The following is a 25,959-nucleotide window of genomic DNA, read 5'->3' on the forward strand; positions in this document are numbered from 1 at the left end:
TGTCTCAGAGACTATTGTGAAAAGAAAAGTAATTATTATCGTAACAGTACCTAAAGTTCCTCCTTCATTGGTCATCTCAACTGTAGCCACTGTTTTCAGTGAGTATAGTTTATTTTATAGGTACACAGTACACGAGTGTTTTAACCATACACACATAATCATGCTCATGCCTATAATCCCCGAAGAATTAATATATCACTCATTCATGAGTCATTAGATAATGTGTTTTAATAATATTTTTTTATTATAGCCTTTATTTTCCCAAACTTAATAGAAATTCCATGCGATAGACAATATATTAAAATTATAATAATTAAATCATTAGTTAAATATTTCATAGTATAAAATTAAAATAAATATTTCATTGTATTAACCTAAAAATTCAACATTTCATTAACAAATTATTAAATTTTAAATATCATTTACCAAATTATATTTTTTTTACAAAATTACCATTAATATTAATAATTTAAATGCATAATTAATTTAATAAACATTAGGTACTATCATACAAACCAATAGCAATAACTTATATAATTTACTAAATTAAGCCTTAATTAATATTAATAATTTAAATTCCATTAAACAAACATAAAAAATTATTTAAATCATGCAAGTATTTCTTAAATAATAATAGTCTGGGACGTCCATTGTTGGACGTAGGCCTCCTCCATCCGTCTCCAGTGGTCCCTATCTGCCGCGAGCCGCGTCCAGGTCCTGCCCGCCAGCTGCACGATGTCGTCCACCCAGCGCCGCCGCGGCCTGCCTCGCCCGCGCCGAGTGTCCCGTACCTGCCAGTGCAGCACCCTTTCGCTCCATCGTCCATCTGTCACTCGTGATATATGGCCAGCCCATCTCCATTTTAAGCTACATGCCATCTCTACTGCGTCTATGAGTTTTGTTTTATGTCTGATGTCCAACGCCCTCACTCTGTCTGTTAGTTTTAAGCCTAACATGCTTCTTTCTGCCGATCTTTGGAAAACTTGTAATTTGTTGGTTATTGTTTTTGTAAGAGGCCAGGTCTGACAGCCGTAGAGCAGCGTCGGCAGTACTACAGAGTCGAAGGCTTTCTTTTTTAGTCCTAATGGCAATTTGGATTTGAAGACATCTTTCAACGACCAGTATTTGTTCCACGCTTTCGCTACTCTTCTCTCCACTTCTTTGATGCCCCAGTTTTCCATAGCAATATTTTGACCCAGGTAGACATAGTTTTGGACGTAGTTCACTAGTTTCCCTTGGACAAGTGTGTCTTTCTGTTCGCCGTTTGTGAGTATACATGTTTTATCGGGATTCATAGCTAATCCGCACGCTCTACTTTGCTCATCTAATGTGCTGAGCATAAATTGTAACTCTTCATGGCTTTCACTCAGGAGCACTATGTCGTCAGCAAATCTCAGATGATTTAGTTGCTCTCCGTTAATGTTCAGTCCAATAGAGTCCCAATTTAATCTTCTAAAGGTGTATTCTAATAGAGCTGTAAAGAGTTTTGGGGAAACAGGGTCTCCTTGTCTCACTCCTCGTTTGATAACGAAGGGGTCGCCCTTCCGCTCTAGTTTGACTACTCCCTTGCTTTTAGAGTAGATTTCCTTTAATATTTCAACGTATTGTTTGGGGACTCCTTGTTCTTTTAGAGCATGCCACAGTGGATCATGTAATATGGAATCAAATGCTTTTGCGTAATCCACAAATGCAATGTATATAGTTTTTTTGAATTCTGAGAATTTTTCAACGATCTGGGTCAATGTGAACATGTGGTCAGTTGTGGAGAACTTAGCTCTGAAACCGGCCTGCTCTCTCGGTTGATTGAAGTCTAGTGTTTGCGATATTCGTTTAAGTATTAACTGAGTGAACAGTTTATAAATTGTCTGGAGAAGACTAATTGGCCTATAATTACCAATTTCTTTGGGGTCACCTTTTTTGTAGAGTAGTCTTATCACTGCAGTTTCCCATTGTTGTGGAATTATCTTTTGACTTATTATTTCATTAAACAGATAGGTAAGTAGAGGTGTCAAAGGCTCTACGATTGCTTTTAAGATTTCATTTGTGATGCCATCTTCTCCAGGGCTTTTCGACAGTCTCAGTGACTCTATGGCATGTTGGATTTCTCGCTCTAAGAATGGTGGTGGAACTTCGTCATCTGTATAGTTTGATACTTTACTCTGATAGAGTTGTGCCGTTTCTGTGTATAGGTTTTTGTAGAAATCTGATGCAATATCCAGTAAATCAATACGGTTCGTAGAGCTGCCACCTTTTTTATCATGGAGTGCCGGTATCCATGAGATAGATGTTTTAATAATATATCTCACATTAATTATGTAAATATATTATCCATGTTTTCAACACTCTCATCCATCTACCTCAGCGTTACCTGCCATGCCTCTGTCAGTCTCCTCTCACATGCGTCACATTAATAATGATATGCTATTGGCATTTCTCGGTGACAGAACGTCAGGTCGGAAGAATTCTGAATGCCGAGCGTGGGACGCCCCTGGGGACGACGGGGAAAGGCCCGCAGCAATAGATTCCACCGCATTTGGTCCCGATAAAGTTTGAATTGCCGCGAGTGCCCGCAACGGCGGCGAGTCTACGTCAACGTTTTATACTACTCAGGAGATATTCAAATATTATCATTTAACTGGAATAATAAGAGTAGATATATTTAAAAAACTTTAATCTGATAAGTAGGTCTTGTTCTTTTTCTTAAAATTTATCATAATTTATAAAAAAAATCAGACCCAAAAAAACCCTTTAAAGTTGTAACTTACATAGTGCTTTTCATTTCCAGTACTTACCTATGTAGTGGTACCTAGATTTTGAAGTAATTTAACAATAACTGTTCTGTCGCTCAAAACTACTTGTGAAATGATAATGAATGTTCTGTTGAAACAGCCGTGCGTTGGTAATTAACAGAAATAACCGTCGATTAATTAGGATATTCTCAAATATGCCACTTCCAGGAAGCGCGGAGCATGATTGATATTAGTTACATACGTAATTATTCCGTCTAATGTAAACATTATATACAGGATGTTGCAAAAGTGGTTTATTAAACAGGAAGTAAAATTGTAGGTACTAGATATAAGTAAAAATTGTAATAGATTATAAGGAAAAAGTTGAAAAGATGCTCGAGGAGTTTCTTTCGCCATTTCTTTCCTTCTCAATGACGGGGCCTTTGTGAAATGGTGGTAGATGACTATCGACAAATAATTGTAAAATTTTACGTCGATTAAACCATTTGAATTTGAAAATTTGAAAAAAAAATATTTGAATTTGAATTTGGAAAGAGACAAAGCAGTGAACAACTTACATATGTTCTACGAATTTTGAAATGTCATGCAAAAAAGATTCTTTACAAACATTAATATTCAATTTCCAAAAGGCGTAACACAAAATGTTATCCAAAGTGAGAAGCTGACTGATCTCCTCTCGGCTTACTTTACCCACTGCTTTTGCAACAGCCTGTATATGATTGTATTCTATTGTGTGTGTAAGGTTACCATCAAAGGGGTAGATTTTGATCCCGGAAAATGACATTTATAATTCTCTCAATCTCTCTGCTCATGTCTAAATTGCAAGTGATGGTGACACACGGCAGTGAACAAATTAATGTAGATTCAGTATAGGTACGGGGGTGTTATCTGTACACGTACCGTTTATTCCACAGACTGTGTCCCCATATGAGACAGATGGTGGTATTATTAAACGACTTCAAATAAGGAGTCTCAATTCATCTTTATGTATTGTTATTTAAGTTGGCTTGTAGAAAATGCTTTTAGCATGAGTTACCTTTTTGTACACTTATACTGAAATTATGTTTGTGCAATAAAAAAAAATTATAAATAAATGTTCTCATTGAAATTGCTAGAAATTTACGTCATAATAATTTAACCTGCGAAGTGGCATGCGGCAGTGTGTGGACACTGGAGGGTTACTCTATACTGACGAAAATCGAACGAAAAAGAACCTGTCGTGCAATCGGCACGTCTAATACAGCGATATAGTCGTGGTTCGGGCAGCAACGCTCCGAAAGTTGTTTTTCATCAGAGGTGCGATCACAGAATTCGATACTATTTTCGAAACTACACTAAGGGTCACTTTTACTAAACGCTAACCGTATATAAAATAGTATTTAAATCAAATTTTAAATACATTTTGTACTAACTGACAGACGTATGTCAGGCTACTAAATACGTAAACGTATTTAGTACGCTAAAGCGTTTGGTGTAATTCCACCTAACACGGAAAAAACAAATGTCACTTTTGGAACTAACAAATTTGCCTTACATTTTGACAGTGACAGTTGACGATACGCAACGTAAACGGAGTTTTCGAATCTTATAATAGCTGCACAGTATAGAGTGACCCTCCTGATCCGGTCGCTCTCTACGTAATATTATAATGATGTAATATTATTAAAATGGCGTCGACATAATGAAGTGAATGTATTGCGGCGGAAACTTCAATTAGCTGCTGAATCGGGCGAGACCGACGAGCCACATGTGGCCCGGTGAGAGGTTCTACAGGGTAGATATGGACACTTTATGTTTAAAAATGAAATTATTAAGATGTGGATTTTGTTCAATGATAAAATAGTGACGGTTATACGAGTTTAGGTAGTGATCGATCACTTTGAATAAGAGGTTAACCTTCCTAAATAAATAAAACCGGCCAAGTGCGAGTCGGGCTCGCGCACAAAGGGTTCCGTAGTAAGCACAATAACTTAACCAAAATTACAGTTAAATCAACCTATCTCAAAAACTATAAGAGATACTTTGATCAAACCAAAAATCGTTGAAAGAGTTAATTAGCATGCATCACCTCTATTTTTTTTAGAATTTTATACCCCGTAGTTATAAAAATAGAGGGGGGGGGACATACTTTTTACGACTTTGAGAGCTGATATCTCAAAAACCGTTCACTTTAAGAAAAATGTTTTTTAGAAAACTTTATATCATTTTAAAAGACCTTTCCATTGATACCCCACACGGGTATGTACATCGAAAAAAAAAATTTCATCCCTCAGTTACATGTATGGGGGGCCCCACCCCCAATTCTTTTTTTTACTATTTAGTGTCATATTTTTGTTGCGGTTCATACAACACATATTCCCATCAAATTTCATCACTGTGGTACTTATAGTTTCCGAGTAAATCGGCTGTGACAGACGGACAGACGGACAGACGGACAGACGGACATGACGAAACTATAAGGGTTCCGTTTTTACCATTTTGGCTACGGAACCCTAAATAAAAGAGAAACTCAATGACTAGTATTTTTTTTAAAACATTGAACAGTATAGGCAAAACCTCTTACGGGTAAAAAATCAAGTCTAATGAAGAATAAGATAATATTGCTAAAATAAAGTATATTAAATAACATTATTGGTAAAAATAAAGTTACAAACTACTGAAGTTGAAAAACTATAACTGTTATCGAAACTAGCCACTGTGCAGCACGTGGATGCATTCACAGATAAAAATCGAGTGGCGGCCATTAAGAGGAAGAGCAACAAAAACTGGCTCACACACACACACATACACACACACACACACACACACACACACACACACAGGCGGCTCCGCAACACAGGAAAGCACTACGTCGTGGCCTGAGTCTGGTATCCAACCGATGCACTTGCACAATGTTTATAAAGGTTAATTAGGTATAATATTAAGTGACTTAGGTTTACTATTCTTTTCCTTTTTTAATTCTTTTTTTTTGTACACCTTAGGTATTACCTATTTTTTTCCTGTACCTCCTGCGGGTTGACTGGCAGAAAATGCTTTTAGCGTTTAGTCCACCCTTTGTACTTTTATTTGTAATATTTGTACAATAAAGAGTTAAATAAATAAATAAATAAATGCACAATGCGCATAACTCTAATAGTCTTAAGGTAAGCCTCTACCTGTCGGTATTGTACCTACGTATCAGACCAAACGGATTTTCATAAATTATGGAGCCGGCAATGCTGATTAAGTGGACTTGTGTAAATTTCTATAACAAGACTACTGAATGCGTCCGTTGCGTAAGATGCCGAAGGTGGACGCTTACCTTTAGGTATACATTACTAGGTAAACTTCACATTATCATTATTTTCCCGACTATGGCGAAGCAAAAAGGAGGGATATTACATGATTGTTATCTACATACATGTCAAAAAAACCGCAATCATGTCCCCGTAATTTTACTTTTTCAGTAAACTGAGTCCCGGGTCCCGGCGGAAAATCGGTCATTACAATCTACTTAGCGTAGTAAGGGACTTCTGTTTAAAACGTGTATCCTATTAATAAATTTAAATTGGTATATTTTTATACCAAAATTTTCCCCAAACCCCCTGTAATATACCGGACTCGGTACTGATAAGTCCCCGTTACGGGAGTACGGAACAGTTCGCAGGCGGCGGCGGCGATCTCGGCCACAGATTGCCGTTTGAATCCGGGCGAGAATTGTCTTCTCATTACCATACTGAGCTATTCTATTATTTAGTTATTAAGGGCTACACCGAAAAGATCGGGAATAGAATACTTAGGAATAAATTAGAGTGAAACCTTTTTGGTGTATCAAATGTAGTGTTTTTTCAAACATAATTCCATTTTCGAATTTTAAAAAAAGTAAAAAATAAAAGAGTATTGACCATTTGAATTTGACAAGTCGGTGTAAAAAATGGAGCTTACGCGGGAACATTTCCGTGCAATAATTTTTCACAACTTTCGTCGAGGTTTATCTCAAGAACAATGTCTCGCCGAGCTTGTTTCTATTTATAAACTTGAAGCACCAAGTAAAACGACTATATATCGTTGGTATTCTGAGTTTCGCCGTGGACGTTCCTCTCTTACCACAGTCCCTTCTACTGGTCGGCCAAAAACAGCGGTAACACAAGATAACATCGATGCTGTACGCCAGTTAATAAAAGAAGATAGACATGTGACATACGAGCAGATTCATGCTTCTCTCAGCATTGGTATGACAGCCATTCAAACCATTTTACATGAAGAACTGGGTGTCAAGAAGTTAGTTTCGCGCTGGGTGCCCCACCGTTTGACCGAGGAACAAAAGTCGGCTCGTGTTAATTGGTGTCGATCTGCTCTGCAACGGTTCAATGGAGGCAGTTCAAATGCTGTCTACAATATCGTCTCTGGTGATGAATCGTGGATTTATTCATATGAGCCCGAAAGAAAACATCAATCGGCAGTTTGGGTCTTCGAAGGTGAGGTCAAGCCAACAAAAGTTATTCGCTCACGCAGCGTGTCGAAAAAAATGGTCGCTTCGTTTGTATCGAAAACTGGCCATGTGGCTACGATTCCATTACAAGAACAAAGGACGGTTACTGCTGATTGGTACACAACAGTTTGTTTGCCGGAAGTCGTAAGAGAACTTCGTAAAACTAACCCGAATCGTCGTATAATCCTTCACCACGATAATGCAAGCTCTCATACCGCTCGCAAAACAAGAACGTTTTTAAATATGGAAAACGTGGAGTTGATGGACCATCCTCCGTATAGCCCTGATCTGAGCCCCAATGATTATTTTACATTCCCAAGAATTAAAGATATGCTACGTGGTCAACGGTTTAGCGGCCCAGAAGAGGCGGTCGAAGCTTACAAATCAGCTGTTTTGACAGTATCCACTTCAGACTGGAATTACTGTTTCAATGATTGGTTTAATCGAATGAAAAAGTGCATTGAATGTCACGGAGACTACTTTGAAAAACAATAAAAGTAAATAATATTATGATATCTTTGTACTTTTTTCTATTCCCGATCATTTCGGTATCGCCCTCGAGTTGGCTGTTTGTCTGTATTGTAATGTTTGTAATTAATACATTATCATCTTGAGAACTTTCGATGTCAGATATGAGGACTCTGTCATTGTTTAATTATATGGTGGGTGTGCATGAAAGGAGTCTCTTAGTTAGGGTGATACTACGCTGATACTACTGATATTACGCTGCTACGGTGCTACACTGCTACGCTGCTACGACGCTACGATGCTACGTCGTAGCCATGGCTAGAACATGTGGCTAAGCTTATTGCACCATTCCCTTCGTTTATGTATGATAAAATGTTAAAATAATATCTATGGCTGCACAAAATGACCCCCGCGTGACTTATCAAGTAGGTTAGAAATGGACGCTTTTCTGACTGGTGAATCCTTTCACCATGGTCTACTAGACACGCTAAGAAGCAGGAATACCTACTAAGTACCATATTATACAGCAAAAATATAGTATAACTGAGTGAAAATAAAAATAATTAAATAATAACATTAACGGATTTTCTTGTACAAAATACAAATTTCGTATACGAACTCCTAGTTACATCTGAAAATAAGTGCAAACCTTGAAAGTATAATTGTCTTCGTTATGTAAAAAATGTAGAGTATTTTTTTTACATTAAACATTCCGTGTGGCATGAATTTCCAAAGAAATCACAAATATGATAATGGTTGGCACAATAATTATTTCTCAAAAATTGTTTGACTATCGATAGTTTGCTGTATAGCGAATACATAGATTTGTTAGCCTGTTCGATTCAAAACTATGTTCACAAAACGTTATCGTTTTTTTTACCCAACTCCCTCTAAAACTTTGAGTTTAGACTTCGAAGCTAGGATGGTTTGATATTGTAATTTAAAGTGTACTATCGATATAATAAATTATTATCTTTTAACTATAAATAGGTTATCGATCGCCATCATTGTGACACATATTAGGTTCTGCAAAACGCTATGAATAGATAAAACTAATTAGTAATATGTACCCAGTAATAAATTAGCTGTAGTGAAATACCGCAATACTGTATTCGTGTTGATTTTATTATGTACAGGGAGGTACAGTCAACAAAACCGATTTATGTACACCCTGAGTGCAAACACTAATTTTAAGATCCACTGACGAGAGATAAGAATATTTGAATCAGAAGAGTTCGTTTTTCTTGTATATATCGATAAAATATTGGATTCATCTCTTTCTTTGAATCTTAGGACTAAACTGTTTGCGTTGGGGTGGGTCTTCATCTTTGACTGACTGTACATGTAGAGGTGAGACCTGGATACCGCTCCTGATTGGCCGATGGCCCATTTCCGATTTAATAATTGGATTGGTTTTGTTTATTACATAATTTAATACGTAGGTATTTTGGTTCTGATTTTATATGCACTTATTCACGTAGATGGTCTTAAGTATTATATGTATTAATCTAGCCCTTCAGGCTAGTTCTTAGCTTTTATATATTTAGGTTAAGAGAATTTTATAAACATTACAAAATAAAAACGTTTTGTTTTATTATTCTTAACAAAAAACACGAGTGAAGGTTCAATTACGGAGCTACGAACACTCAATTATGTTAACAAGTCGTACGAAATATCATCTCCTTAATAAAAACAAAAATAAGTACCTTTTAGCGTGTTTGTCCCCTGCCTTAAGTTGTCATTATAAGAATAAAAGACTTATGTGTACTGCATTAAGAGTTACTGTGTGTTGCTGCTGAATTGATCCAGAGGACAATGTAAAGTGTACCGCCCTGTTATAAAGTTCCGGTGGCAAAGAGTCGTATGCAAAATGTCAAATTTAATTTGTACTTATGTATAGTAAAATTCTGTAAAACAAATTTCTCTCAATTTAAAAATGACAAAGAAAGTGAGCGCTATTGAAGTGTAATTTTATTACATAAGAGTAGAAAATATGCGTAGCAGAACATGCAAAGATAACTACAAAAACTACGCGAATAAAAAGATTTATAGATACTAGGTTTGATTTGCGCGACTATGTAAGTTATTGAACGTTTTAGGTACCTACTGAACTGTTTTTTCACACTCTAATTGAGAAAAAATTGTTCTTACGGATAGCGTTTGTACTCATTTAAACCGACGATACGCCTCGTGACCTATCAGGTGAGTACAAATGTAGTGCAAAAAGCGGTTAACTTCGTGGGTTACAGACGTGAGCACAAATGTATGAGTACATGTAGATCACAGCTGTGGCATACACATATTGCACATTGTGTTGAGTATCATTAGACAGTACAGCGGTGTCAACGACCAACACGTGTGGATAATGTCCTTCGGCATTATGATGACGTAATATATTAATAATAGTTTAATGAGCCGATGATGATGGTCACTCAGCGAGCTATGGAAAGAGCTATGCTTGGAGTCTCTCAGAAAGATTGCACCCGGAACGAAGTAATTCGATAGAGAACTAAAGTCACCGACACAGCTCACCGAGTTAGTAAGCTGAAGTGGCAGTGGGCTGGTCACATCTGTCGAAGAACCGATGACCGATGGGGTAAACGTGTTCTGGAGTGGAGGCCACGACTAGGCAAACGTAGTGTGGGACGCCCTCCAGCTAGATGGGGTGACGACTTGCGAAAGGTGGCTGGTTATGATTACATGCGGAAAGCTAAAGATCGCATCCAGTGGCGTGCTTTGGGAGAGGCCTACGTCCAGCAGTGGACTACTATAGGCTGATGATGATGATGATGAGCCGATGGTCCTTATACTCGCTGACGGACGATTTACTTATAGGTACTATTTAATAACCTTTAGTTGGTTCTAAGGCTGTGCTGCAGTAGGCACGCTGTTTCTTCGCCTGCTGGGTTATGGCGTATCGGTTTGCTAGTTTGGCTCTCACTCTGTGTGTCTGTTTGCCGACTGGGAAAGCATTCGTTATTTAAAATCTGAAAGGTTTAGTATATTATATTATTTAAAGATATTTTTTTCCTAGGGTGCCGTAAATTCTTAGACATGCTTTTCCCAGAATCCACCCTGGGTTGAATTTTCCAGGGTAACAGATCAGAATATCCGTCAAAGCTTTTACCGCGGCGTCGTCGGAGCGAGGAGTGGAATATACGCATATGAAAACATAAAGAAGATGGGCGATGGGGAGGTCAAACGTAATCATAATTTATAGGTAGAGATTATGAGAACGACACTTTGTCCTCGTCTTTGTATAACTATAGTCACTACCGTTGACGTATCGAAGCTTGTCGGTCTAGTTGGACAGAGGTCTTCTATACAGGTTGGTATTGAATATAAATAATTTTAAACTTTCCTTAATGAATATTCATTCAAGATATTTACTGCTTCATTCTAAGGTTTTGATATAATACTTTACAGCAATGACGAAAATATATTGTAATGTCTTTATTTTAATAAACACATTTCTTACCTAATACACAAATAAATCTAATAAAAGTAAATGTAATGAGAGTCTAATTGCGTTGCCCGGAAGGCACAAAGTCCCTCGCGTCACTACATTCTCGATCAACAAATCTAATCAGCGCGCGAACACTCTGAGATAGTTAACTCTTCAAGATTGCAATACGCTGCCATCCCATTATTTCTGCTAAATTGCAACCGAAAACCACCCCTATTAACACCACACAAGAGCTTAACTCTCTACCCTAAAAGGTTGAAATGACTTTGTAACTCGATATAAGAAACATCGCCCGGTACCGTTATCTAAAGCACTTTGTTCAGAAAAGCTCCGAAAGTAAGAAACTTTGCTATCGAGTTCAAATCTTCGTTGTATGATCGTTTTGTGAAAGTTATGGAAGAATTGATTTACAGAGGTGTGATCAATATCTACATAGTATCTGTATTCAATATAAATTTTATTGCTACCCTCCTGGTCTGTCAGCGTCCGAAGTTAATCAGACTAGCTTATTCCTTTAACTTCTTTTTTTTCTTCGGTGCTCTTGCTAAGGATCGGACGTGTTTTGCGTTTTAGAGTTTTTAAATCAATTATTAAATTGAATAGTTTAATTTTAAATAACTTGAAACTCCGAAATTATCGGCGCCTCTCGTTTCATCTTGGGGACTCGACCATAAGACCCGGCGGCCATATTGCTGAGTGTCGGACTTCTCGCTCTTGCAGTGACCGGTGAGAGGATTGCTGTTACCTACTATAAATTTGAGTTATTTATTGAAAGAAAAATAATTTGTTGGTGGTGGACTTGAACCGGCGACCCTCGGCTCCACGACCGGCCGCTTGGACCGCTAGACCATTCAACTTGCCGACGCCGTGCCGAAAATACACATCTGTATCATCATTGTGCTGTAGCACTCGTAGCATTCGTAGCACTGCTACGCAAGAGCGTAGGCTTCAGAAAAATGCCAGTCTGTTCGGGATGCACGGTAGAGTTGGGAGAGAAAAAGCTATTTTGTAAGCAATGCAAAGGGTTTTACGACCTTTCTTGCGCTAATGTATTAGAAAAAGACTACAACAAATTTACATTGGATGAAAAGACATGTTGGATCTGTGCGTTTTGCAAAAGCAAAAATAGAAAGGGAGGCGACAACTCTAATACTCCGGTACGATCATCCAGCGCACTCAAGCCTACTGAGGAAGATCGTGCTGCTCATGTGACACTGAGGAGCCGTGACCGTCAGCGCGGGCTATCCGGGCCGCCGCCGCCGGCCGATCATGACGTTGGCCATACCGGTTGTGTACGGATTGAGGAATTGAAGGATTTGATCGCTAAAGAAATCAAGGAGAACTTGAATTCCAGCATGATTGGTATTATCAGCACTAAATTAGAGCCCCAGCTAAAAAACATTCGGGAGGAATTAGCGGACTATAGTCAGGCGATGAAGTTTTTCAATGAAAAGTTCGAGGAAATGGTAATCCGGCAAGGCGAGTACATTGACAAAGTTAAAACCTTAGAGAAGGATAATCAATTTCTTCGAGACCATGTGGAAAAGCTAAATCAACGGCTAAAACAGATTGAAGACAATGCACGCTCCGCAAACGTCGAGATACAGTGTCTGCCAGAAAATCGCAGCGAAAACCTGGTGTCTACTGTTCAGCAGTTGGGAAATGTAGTTAAGTGTCCTTTAAACTCAAGTGATATTTTATACTGTTCGCGTGTAGCAAAAATGAACACTGATAGTAATAGGCCACGTAACGTCATAGTGAAACTTAGCAGCCCTATGCAGAGAGACACCTTATTAGCAGCGTGTATAAAGTTTAATAAGTCAAATCAAAACGATAAATTAAACACTAGTCATTTGGGAATTGCTGTCGATAAAAAGGCCCCCGTCTATATTTGTGAGCATCTTTCTCCGGAAACCAAATCATTGCACGCTGCAGCTAGACTTAAGGCCAGGGAACTAAATTATAAGTTTGTGTGGGTACGAAAGAACAGGGTCTTTATGCGTAAAACGGAAGCCTCTGATTATGTGCTGATTCGAAATATTGAGTTTCTGAGTAAACTTACGTAGATAATTTATTTATCAATGATTTTGCATGATCAACATATTTCTATAAGTATTACATTCGATACATTAAGTTTTTACTATCAAAACACTAGAGGTTTAAATACCAAAACAAATTTGTTCTTTCATAGTTCGAGTCTACATGACTTTGATGTTATCGTTATAACCGAAAGTTGGCTAAAAGGTAATGTTTTTGATTGCGAGTTGTTTGACGATAGATACCAGGTATATAGGCGCGATCGAGAATCAACTATGTTTGATCCGCAAAAGGCAGGTGGTGGAGTTATAATAGCTGTTCATAAGCGTATAAAATCCCATAGAGTACTTGAGTTTGAAAGTGGTTGCGAAGACATTTGGGTAGCTATAGATATAAAACAAAAATATAATTCCAATAATAAATTATATATTTGTGGTGTGTATTTGGCACCACCCATAAAAAAATACATTTTGGATCACTACATACACAACACAAATAGAGTCTTAGAAAAATGTGATAATGTTATATTGGTTGGTGACTTTAATTTAAGCTGCATTTCATGGACTCTAAATACTGATAGCCGAATTTGCTCTCCTGGAACCAATAACAGTTCTTTTGGAAACGATTTGGTTGATTTCTCTCTTACAAATAATCTATCTCAGTATAATTATATATTAAATGTAAACCTTAATATATTAGACCTAGTATTTAGCACTCTTCCTGTAACTAATTTGTGCAAAAGCTCAGACCCCCTTGTCCCAATCGACCCACTTCATCCTGCACTTTCATTCTCGGTTTCTTTTTTGAGCGAGAGTACTCTGAACCCCAAGCCACATCTAAAATATAACTTCTACAAGGCAGACTATTGTCAGATTAACAACAAAATAGAATCTATACCATGGTCTGAGAGATTTTCCTCGTGTAGTAATGTAAATGATATGGTAAACATTTTTTACAGAGAAGTGAATGACATTATAAAGCATCATGTTCCATTAAGTAAGATAGGTAGTTCAGCTAGGTACCCTCCTTGGTTCTCGCATGGTCTAATCAAAATCCTTCGTGAAAAGCATAAATTGCACAAAAAGATAAAAAAATATGGAAACCCACTAGACCAATTATCTTTTGAATTGCTGAGGGATAGATGTATTAAACTACGTAAAGAAAATTTTAATGAATATATATCTAGGATTGAAGAGTCTGTGATATCCAATTCTAAGTTGTTCTGGTCGTATATAAAACAAAAGAGGCAAAATAAAAGCACATACCCATCAGAAATGAGAATGGGTTGCCTAGTTGCAAAGACTGGAGAGGATATATGCAATCTATTCGCGCAAAATTTTTCCAAGGCTTATAGCCGTTTCAATCCACCAACCGATGATCATCCAGCAAAACATTCATCTAACAATAATTGTTTAACAGTTGCTTCAGTTAGTCAGTTGGAAGTCCTTAAAATTTTAAAAAGACTTGACCATGCCAAGGGGGCCGGTGCAGATGGTTTGCCATCAATTTTTATTAAAAGTTGTGCCCGGACGCTAAGCTTTCCTCTCTATTTAATTTTCAACTATTCTTTATATACTGGTGTATTTCCAACCGTCTGGAAGGAAGCCAGAGTTATACCGCTTTTCAAATCGGGAGATAGAAGCTCAGTCACAGATTATCGCCCTATTTCTATTTTATCGGTAGTTGCTAAAGTGTTCGAAAAACTTATACACACTATATTATCGCATCATGTCAGGCCACTATTATCAACAAGCCAACATGGCTTCATGAAGGCGAGGTCTACCTGCACTAACATGGTGGACTTCATAGATCATGTATCGAAGGAAGTGGACTCTAGAATAAGAACTAGTGCTATATATACCGATTTTAGTAAGGCGTTTGATCGGGTAAACCATACTATGCTGTTGAGGAAACTAGACAACATGGGCGTAGGGGGAAGTTTGCTGTCTTGGTTGGATTCTTATCTTCATGATCGTACTTCTAAGGTCATAATAAATGGATATTCCTCTTACTCTTTTGAAGCTGTATCTGGGGTCCCGCAAGGATCGCACCTGGGTCCACTGCTGTTCAACATTTTTATCAATGACCTTCCTTTCTGTTTCCAACACTCGAATTTCTATTTATTTGCCGATGACCTAAAAATCGTCAAGCCTATGATGTCATTGCAGAGCAAAGAAGAGCTTCAAAATGATTTAAGCCGTCTCGTTGATTGGTGCGATCTAAATGGCATGTCTTTAAACGCTTCGAAATGTTACCACATGATGTTTTCGAGGTCTAGGCACAATATTCCACCTGAAACCTTCTTCATAAACGACTCTCCTTTAAAAAATGTGATTGAGGTTAGGGATCTTGGCGTGAGACTAGATAGTAAACTGCAATTTCATAAGCAGATAGAATCTATGGTGACTCGTAGTTTTAAAATGTTGGGCTTTATAATTCGAAACACTAAAGACTTCAAAAACGTTACGTCCCGGATAATTTTATTTAACTCGCTTGTCCGAAGCTGTGTAGAGTATTGCAGTCCGGTGTGGAATCCTCACTATGCTGTATATATAAAACGAATCGAGAGTGTTCAAAAAAGATTTCTATGGCACCTAAGTTACAGATTTGGTCTAGCTAAAAAACTGCACAGCTACGATGACAGATTGAAACATTTTAATATGCATTCATTATCCTCACGTAGAATGTTTTCTGACATTATTTTTTTGCATAAGTTAGTGAACGGAAAGATAGATGCACCGACATTACTATCTAAATTGCATATAGCTATCCCCACACGGTTGCCAAGAAAAAATGTATATACCCTCTTTCATATTAATAAAAGCAACTCGAATTTGGGTCAATATTCTCCACTAAATAGGATTTGTAGATCGTATAATATAATATCAAAGAAAACGAATCTATGCATATTCCAGGGGCTTCCACTTTTCAAAAAGGAACTCATGCGGTCGTTGCCTTCAAATGTTTAATCCTCAAATTCTTATTTTCAATTTTTAAATTGTTCTATTCTTAATTTTATTTTGGGGATCAATAAAATTATTGTTTCAATCCCATTTACCTACAATTAATTATTATTTTGGCAACGTTTTAATTTTAATTTTATATTTATTAATTATAATTATTGTAATTAATTCTTAGTATATAAATTCGTGTTAACCGGATTTATAATTTATGTATAATTAATATTGATCATCAAAATTTTAATCTAATTTAAAATTATATAGTATGTTACATTCTGATTTATAATTAAAATTGTATATTTATTAATAGTAAATTAATAAATGAATTTATTCCTTATATAATGCATGCTGTATTCACCTATAATTGAAGATGCATTTATCATTAGACTTAATTTAATTTAATTTAGCATGTAATTGATGTAATCTTTGTTGGTGAATCAAATAAATAAATTAAAAATCAAATAAATAAATAAATTAAATTTTAACCCTAGGTCTAGTGTTTGTAAACGAACCGAGGAAGTTAACGATTATGTTTGATTGAAGCATTGACAAGAGTCACTCTGTTGAACATAGGGTTGAACATTAATACATTATTTATTATAACCTTCGCAATGTCAGAGAATCCACATCAAACGACTACCACCAGAGCACCCAAACGTTTAAGCGTGAACATAACTAATTCCTTCTAGAATAGTAATACTAATATCCGGGTGTCCAACAATAATATATTCCGGTTGATGTCGCGTTTTCCGGATTATCCGGACGGTTCAGGCGCTAACCGGATGCACGGCAGCCGGTATTAGTTATGTTAAACAGCGTGTGATGTAAAATAGAGAAGCTATTTACCTGCATGAGTAGGTGTAACGCAACAATAAAACGGTTGTTAAAAAACTCTTACGTATAGTAAGCCGAAAGAGGGTGACTCAACGGTAATTAGTAATAACGAACCACTTTTCCTTTACGACATAAAAAAATGACACAATTTTTTTTTCCTTATTTCATTAAAACTTTGAGGTTAGGCCGTGCGTATATGTTGCGTTGTTGTTTATAGAATGACGACATAAGTCAGCCCTTTTCGGCTTAATATACATCGTTTTCAACACGCTGTATACTGGGTTTAAAAGTGATGATAATAATATTTTCATCACGCTGAATAACTTCAATACAGCATTAACCGCTGTACCGTCATTGAAAGAGATTTTCTCTTATAGTTAACTCGCAAAAGGCACCAGGAACACATAGCACGGCAAGGCCCGCACGGGAACAAACAGTTTTGTGCCAAATTCCGCGGCTCACTCTCAGACCCACAGATCTCGCTCTATACAGCCGACGAAAGATATTTACTCTGCCGGTGACAGGGTGATGTCATTGTGACACAATATGTTATTTTTGCTACCCAGATTTCCGATTAACATGAGATATTTTGATAAAGATTGTTTTCAGTAAAGGTAAACTTCATGTTTTTGTAGACCTAAAATCTAAATGTTCTTTTATAAACATTTTAATCAAACAATAGAACATATAATATCAAACTTTCCACAGGAAAGTTAATAGTTTGACACAGCTTTATCTTTAGATTTCATTGCTTCAAAATCGACATCATTGTTAAAAAGTTTATATCTATTTCATGTTTAATAGGAAATATGAAAAAGATTAAATGATGAAATACGTTTTTGAGTAAAGTTATCAAGGACTGTCCCAACTAACAACGTAGCGTTAAAGAAACTCTCATATAACTTGTATAATGGTTCCATTCGAAAATTAAAGTGTTAAGACATAGCTGTATAAGAGTGTAGGAGAGTGCTCTAACTCAACTATAACCACGAAAGAGGCCCACGATTTTGAGAGTAAAGGCTTTAGAAAGTCTGTAAAACGGTGTCATTGAAGTGTTTAAGTTATAGAAAGCCTGTAGTACGGTGTCATTGAAGTGCTAAAGTTACTATAGAAGAGCATTTAATCGCTCTCAGCTAGAACTTTTACCGGTATAGTTGTAGTTGTAGAATGGTTATTTGACACCCTGACTCTTATTTGTTTGGTAAAAAAGGGTTAAGTGAGTATGTTACCGTTTTTCGAATACACTTTTACCATACAAGTTGTATGTGTTTGAAAATAATAGTGTCAACAGCAATCATACGCGACAGTATTAAAGTGACAGTATTGATTAATACTAAATAACAGTAAATATAATATATTAACTTGACTCAACATGTTTTGTGAATTGAAAATAATATGCCATTGTAATTTTACTGTAATGTATACCATATTTCCCACCTCAATTTTAATGCGCTCCGAATTTATTAAGGATTTCATATGAAAAATAAGTAAATATGAAATAGACGACTCAATTTTGTATTTTTTTGTATCCTTGCTGTATGTCCATTAGTTTCATAAATCGATTGGCATGACTGGAATGACAAAATTCTCATAAATAGGTTAGTATTTTAAAGCAAAATATTGTTTATCCCAGCAATTTATAGGTTAGGTCGCCAATGCAAATGGCGAACTTACATTTAAGATATATAGACTCACCTAAGTAATCTATTACACTTTTTGAAATAGAACACCCTTAGCCAAGGGTATTATGCAGTCTTAGTCGATCCGCACAGTCTTGCTTAACATCGTTACTTTTACAGTCTACTTGCCTAATGCAATAAGCGTAAGTTAAGTTAACATTAAAGATTAAAACTGCATTGTTGAGTTTTCCAACACTGTAAGAATCTTGTCTTACTGCACTCTTGACAAAATCTCTCTTATAACCAATTCCTACAGCCTAAATTCAATATGACACCTAAAGATTTATATGATTATTAAAGGAAACCACTTAACAACCATAAGTGTTAACAGGTGTCAGTGAGCACTCTTGTATAGCTTAAGGTGCTAGAAACAGTTTAAACCTATAACATCTTAATTATAATTGCTTTGACTAATACCATTTTAACACTTAAACCTGCTGTTGACACTAATTTCATTTTTTAACTCATCTTTATCGCTTTATGTTAGAACTGAGATAATTATAACACAGTTATACAGGTTAAAGTTATAAAAATAGCTGTAACTGAGGGTAAAATGTTTGTTGGGTGTAACTCTGTTTTCCTTTATTCAGCGAGCAATGTTTGCATTGGTCGTATCAGCTCAATCATCTTTGAAAATGGCGAACATTTCGATGCTGCCGAGCTTCGATATCGTCTTCACGAAAAGGAGTTCAAGGAAAACCAAATCATAGAACCTTTGTTTATATTTCTTAATAATACTTTTAGGTTTTATTGTACCTCCCTAGTTAATTATATGTAGGCTATACTCAACTATATTATATTTTTAAAAACAATTTTTCAGTAATACTTTTGATCAAAGATAGAAAAGTGAGAAATTGTTGACTATCTAAGCCACTCTATCCGAGGACCACCTCAATCGGTACTCATGGAAACGTCAATTTTGGTTTTCGCCAATTGACAGCCCTCACACAATCCCCGTCAGTGGTTTACTATCACGTTCTCGCGAAAAGCAACAGCTACATACATTAGGAACGTCGCTAACGGCTTTCAAACTCCACCCGTGGCCCTACGGAACCCTAATTGACGGACCCATACAGGAGGGTCACTCTATATCACGAAAAACTAAGTTTCGGACCGCTGCTGCGCGAGCCACGACCCTATCTCGTAGTATTAAACGTGCCGATTCTACGACAGCTCTCGTTCGTTAGTTTTTCGTCAGTATAGAGTAAACCTCCTGCTTCGGGCAATTATGCTAAAGAGTTGAGTGACCCTCCCAGGTAGTTGAGAATATCCTCACTAATGAATAGGACCATTTTGGAGGGAAAATCGGTTTTAGATGGCCCAGAGAGCCTTTGGGAGTATATGGATAAGGATATAGTTGTGATTTGAGTGATTCAGTTTTAGGCTGATTCTCTTTTCATTGTATCAGGATTAAGTAGATAGGTCACTTACGGTGGGACGAACAAACATTGACTTTATTAGCTGAATAGTATACAATGAGTGACCAAGTGTACCTACTATTTTCTCAGCATATTATTTTCTGTATTTTCTGCTGCTGTTGTTTTTAACTGTAATATATATTATTTCCTGTATTTGTTGTTTTTGTTGTCTGTGTGTTAAATATCCTTATCTTTCGATGGTTGACACCAAAATCCTTTGCCGTGCCCGGTCGATGTAGTCCTTAAATGTGCTAACAACGCTAGTAGATGAAATCCTTAAGAGCCAGTTCTTTGGGCAGTAGGCCGCTCGTTACTCCCAGGAAGCAATTCTAAGCAGAAGTTATCAGTTCTTTATAGATGTCTCTGTCGACCCTTACGACACACCTTTTCTATTGCTCGAGGCTCGAGTGGACACAATGGCCCTTTAGTGACCGTTATTGGTAAAGGTTCACGTTATATGCAGGTACTGATGTATCCATTATACGGCCTAATAATAAAAAAGGGTCGGTAATATACGAATTTGTGTAAACCGATAACACGTTTTGTACATAAAAGTTCTGATATGATTTCCGGATTTTTTAATATAAATCGACCTACAAGGAATATGCAGGAAGGTGAAGGTTATTATTACTATTTGAAAAGGCTCTCATATTACTTATTGATTCTATGCGCTTAATAATTATTGTAAATGCTGGAATGATAATCACTTTACTTTATCTTGTTCCGTAAAACGTTTAATACCTAACCAAATATTATGGGTAAGGTATTATTTTAATAAAAACACCAGATCTGATCACGGGGCGCAAGCATCGCACGCCAAGACGTGACAATTGCGACGTGCTCACTCACATTCTCATCGCGAGGCTTTGAGAGCGAGTGCGATGGAAAACTCTTTTCACGACTTGTATCCCGTGCTAGGTTTTCAGAGCATTTAATGAAATTATATAATAAAACTTGTAATACTCACAATACAATACTTGGCTTGGTTGTTGCACTGGCCGAGCTTGGCCGCGCTGTGGTTGGTGCAAGGCGTAATGGACCCTACGCCGTCGCTATACTGTCCACATTGCCAGCACCGCAGAGCCGCGGCGCCCGCGCAGAGTGAAGCTAGCACGCACAGCGCTAGCCAATGAGGGGACATGCTGCTGCGGACAAAGACACGTGATTCGTTCGTTTAAAGTTGATAGAATTTGAAGTTTAACAGCTGAAAAGTAATACGATTTGGTAAGTCATACGATTACAGTATCGTCCAATGTTAGTCTTTATTGTATTGGTAAAGAAATAATTAAGTAGGTACTTTATTTTTATTTTTTAAATAAATCTGCACACGTACAAGAAATGCATGGACCACTTCAAATATAAAGGTATTTCTATATTTTATAAATAAAAGTTAAAGTATCCAGCCGTTGTTATTTTTTGTATATAATATTCATTCCTATTCCAATCATGTTATGTAGTTTGTAACTTTGGTAAATACAAAAGACAAAGTCTTCTACAACATAACAGCTAACTTTTCCATTATGACCAACTATGCACCAATATCAGCAGTTTCCGCTTTGAATCAACGATTAAATTAGTTAAGTCTGATTGAAATTCATTCCGCCATCCCCGTCCCCCGCACCGCTCACCCCGCCCCGCGCCCCCCGCACCGCCCCGCGCCCCCCGCGCCGCGACTCAACTCCTCAACTTATTTTGAGCGAGAAACTCCAATAAATCGTCACGGACCAGTTGACAAAGTGGCAGCTTCCACTAATTAATATTTTTAAGTCGCATTTCAGTTCTCTAGACGTCTTACTAACTACGCTGACGCAATAAAGTAAAAAAAAGTAAAGTAAAGCAATAAGACCATCCGATTCGAAAAAAAAAACAAAATGAATATCAGTTCAGCTATTTGAGAATTTGCTATTGCTGAAGTACTCGTATATATATGTATATACAAACACACAGACACGTTAAAATGATAACATCGTGTTTTCATACATCGGGGGTTTATCGACCAACCCATCGATTTCAACAATACGTGTACAGAATGATTTCAAAAGGAAGGATACGCCCTTCAGAACATTTTACTCAAACCTTCTTCTTACAAGCAAAATAACTGCCATCTGTCATAATTTGTTGGAACTATTTCAGAACCGAGCTACTTATCCTGACGACGCAACCTTGTACGTGCGTTCATATTTTACCGTCACCGGACAGTAGAGTAGGTACATAATAATATGAGTGAGTTGCATGCGGACGCCCGTACAAGGTTACATCGTGCGGCCATTGTAGACTTTGGTAGTAAAATAATTATCGCTTTAAAATGTGTTTATTTATTAATTAAGGATGATACGATATTCCATATTCCTTTTTGACCTTCGTATCATAGTTTTTGTAGCCTTTCACAACAAAAATAGGCATATTTATCACAAGAAACAAAGACTATCTCTCCGTCACAGACAACTGTCGACTGAGGACCGTTGGCCCTAAAATGACTATTTTAGGGCCAACGCGCGGGTGCCATTTTCTTGAGTGGTTTGGCCTGTCCTTACGCAGTAATATATATGTCAATGCGTGTACCTAAATAAATAGTGACACTCTAATTGCCTCCTATTTGTCTTCGCATTAAGACGTAGATTGGTTTGTTACACTCCGCGCTGATTGCAGCCAGGTCAGGAGATTGATGAGAGGCGACGAACTAGCCGCGTCAGTGTGTCGCGGGGGTGTGCGCAGGCAACTTATCTGATTTGATGAATGTTAACCCGTGCCTTTTAAATACCTAGCTAGTATTCACATTGTAGTTAATATGATGACCGAATGGCGTAGTGGTTAGTGACCCTGACTACTGAGCCGATGGTCCCGGGTTCGATTCCCGGCTGGGGCAGATATTTGTTTAAACACAGATATTTGTTCTCGGGTCTTGGATGTGCCCGTAAAATGGCCCCCTATTACATTGGGACTAACATAACACTCTGGCAAAAAGTGGGTGCAGCAATGCACCTCTGCCTACCCCGCAAGGGAGTACATTAGTACAAGGCGTGAGTGCGTGTTTTTTTTTAGTTAATATAAATACACTCGCGGGCAATGAAACAGTTCCAGTGAAAAAAACACCATATTACTCCTAAACTGAAAAGGCTAGCTTAATGATGCCTTCTGCAACATTGAAGTACATTTAACAGAGCATCAGGATATAACCAACTAAAAACGTACATATTTTGATAATTTTTTTTATACAATTTTGAAAAAATGGAGTTCCTTTGGTTTCTGCTTTTTGTGACTGAAACTTTTTTATTGCCGATGTGTATACACTCATGGGGTTTTCAAACATTTAGGTGGTATCTACAAAATTAAATGTTTGAAAAAACTACTAAATAAAAGTAACTAAATTCATTCTATAAATACTAGGGAGTATAGTATTATTATTATCATCTGTGATGGCGGTAATCTATAAGACCTATAAGACCTACTACCCATTCTTTAAGATTTATGTACCCAGTCATTCTTTTACTGTAATTTGTCTACTATAAAACATGTTCTTAAATCAATCAGCATTATCCCTGGACGTCCGTCCGACGTCGGGATAGGACAGTAACTTACGTGTGAGCAGGAGACGGATATTCATCTTCGTTTCAGTTGTAAAAGAAGCTGCATAAATATGAAATTCATGAAGTTTACTTGGATTTAGAAATTCAGGCTGGCTTGCACAACAAAGATAGTCAAAATTAAATCTATGACCAAGAGACAAACAATTTAATTTGGATTAAATTTGTTGTGCAGGAGGCCCATATTACCTATCATTGTGAAACTTGAAGCACTCTTTTATATTTCAAAAGACTACGCCTAGCATATTTCGTAGCACGCGGCGTAGCACTTTCGTAGCACGGGCGCTACGAAATCCGTAGCCAATACGTGTTTTGTAGCGCAATCACAAATAATGATAAAAAACTGTATTGAAAAGGGCCCTTTTCATATCAACTGTAAAGTCATGTTTGTACAACGCTTTATTGCTTCAGTTTGTTGGGGAATCGAAGCTTCGTTGAGTGAACCTGTATTTGTATGTGAATGAATCCTAAAATCATTCACATGTACTTTATGTGTGTTTGTTACTCGTATTTTCCCACCACCAACCAACCATCATGAAAAAAACAAAACATCTCACATACGCAACGACACTGATTATCCTACAAAAGGGTAGACAATTTATATCGAATAAGAAATATCACATTCATCTTTATCGCCATGCGAGTTGCGTTGCGACACAGATTCATGAAAATTATTTTCATACTTTCTCTACAGTAATACATATATATTCTAAATAAAAAAATGACTTAAACGATTATATTTTTTTTTTCTATAGAGTACCTAAAATGTTTCTATAGATGAGCTCATTTCCTTTTGCCAAACCTTTTGAGTTACGCCCGTAAACACACTTTTAAGAACACTTTCAAATAAATAGTTTGCCAATTTTTATTTACGTACCATTTCATTTCGATATGTTACTTATTACGCCACTGAATATCGGTCTGAAACCACACACCGATAACACAAATAATAACCACGTTAGCCATTCAATAAGCACTGTTATTCCTCAAGTAATAAAGTAAGTTGTTCGTTGGCACGTGTGCGGGTGTCGCCTGCCGACAGCTGAGGTCTGGGAGCTAACATTTGTTTGACCTTTCGCCTTTTTCTTACATTTCTTCAGTCGCTTTCTCATCCATCTCTTATTCTTGTATCAATGGTTAACTAGCCGCTCCTTCGGAATTGCTCGTTTTATATTAGTAAAGTTTAGCAATTTTTTTAGTTTATTACTTTTAAAACGATAAAAAAGTTTCTAGCAGAATAATAATTATAGACAGAGGGTAACTTGCACCAAATATTAAATCTAAATTAAATCTATTGCTCACTTGCTTTAACAGCATAGTGTCACAGAAAAACAGAAATAGGTTTAAAGACGTTTAAATTTTTGGTGCAAGTCACCCCAATAGCATAAATTTTATAAATATAGAAAAGTAGGGATAAAAAACATAGAGAAGTAGCTAGACCTATATTTTTAAAAGTAACTCTATGTGCTAGTTTACTGGAGGATCATTGTTATTGAGTACTTTTCGAAGAGTTCACCTAAAAACCTCTGGAAGTCTCCGGGGAGTACATCTACCGACGACTGATCCCTTTCCTTCACTGAGATCAACAGTAAAGCTAACGATTTGTCTAGTGCACCTCTATACTCCTTATTTCCAAGCCATAAAGCTCAGTTTTCAAGGAGTACGTACAACAAATAAATGGCTCAGTTTTGTCTGAGTATAGGAATATTAGTTACGTAGGTATTTGTGGGAAAAGTTCACTGTTAGTGAGATGGAACGATGTCGAAACATTTTTTTTGTACTTTATATACATATACCCGAGTCCGCGTTTTTTATGTAGAAAGACAAACAATGTCAAAACATTAAAAAAAAAAACAATTGAAACTCACTTACTTCATTGTTATTTAATTATTATCAAAGTTATTAAGATACCTCCATAATTAAAAGTTTTCTAGGTACACATTTAAAACTTAGGAAAGAAAAGATGATGGAAACTTCTTGAGTAAATATTGTGGTTACTGGAAAAGTATGGAAAAATCCACCGTATTTTGGACGCAACGGCGATGGAAATTCAAAGTGTCGGAATTCCGTCCGTGTCAAATAGATTCATCCCAATTTTGATATTCCAGTTTTAAGGGATTTTTCTACAGGATGGTGTCGGGAGGGTATTGCAGAAAAGATATTTGAACCTTCTTGCCTGTCAAACGGTTATACTATTGATAATATAATTGATATTGACAAGTTTGATGTTCAGGATACATTACATCAGATATATATTCCTTATAATGAAATATTTATTCAACTAAAGAAATT

General features: G+C 36.9%; 1 protein-coding gene across 2 annotated transcripts in view; it reads right to left on the reverse strand.

Moving 5' to 3' along the window:
* The window catches only part of LOC119692199, a 73,337-nt gene that overhangs the window by 10,192 nt on the left and 37,186 nt on the right, over window positions 1-25,959 (reverse strand). Inside the window, exon 2 of one of the 2 annotated variants that reach the window (XM_048630540.1) lies at window positions 21,051-21,225. In XM_048630540.1, the coding sequence (XP_048486497.1) occupies window positions 21,051-21,225 (175 nt within the window). Of the gene's footprint in view, window positions 1-21,050; window positions 21,229-25,959 lie in introns of both variants that reach the window. The other variant, XM_048630539.1, reaches the window with a different exon arrangement.

The sequence above is a fragment of the Plutella xylostella genome, chromosome 26 (assembly GCF_932276165.1).
Source record: "Plutella xylostella chromosome 26, ilPluXylo3.1, whole genome shotgun sequence".
Taxonomy (NCBI): Eukaryota; Metazoa; Arthropoda; class Insecta; order Lepidoptera; family Plutellidae; genus Plutella; species Plutella xylostella.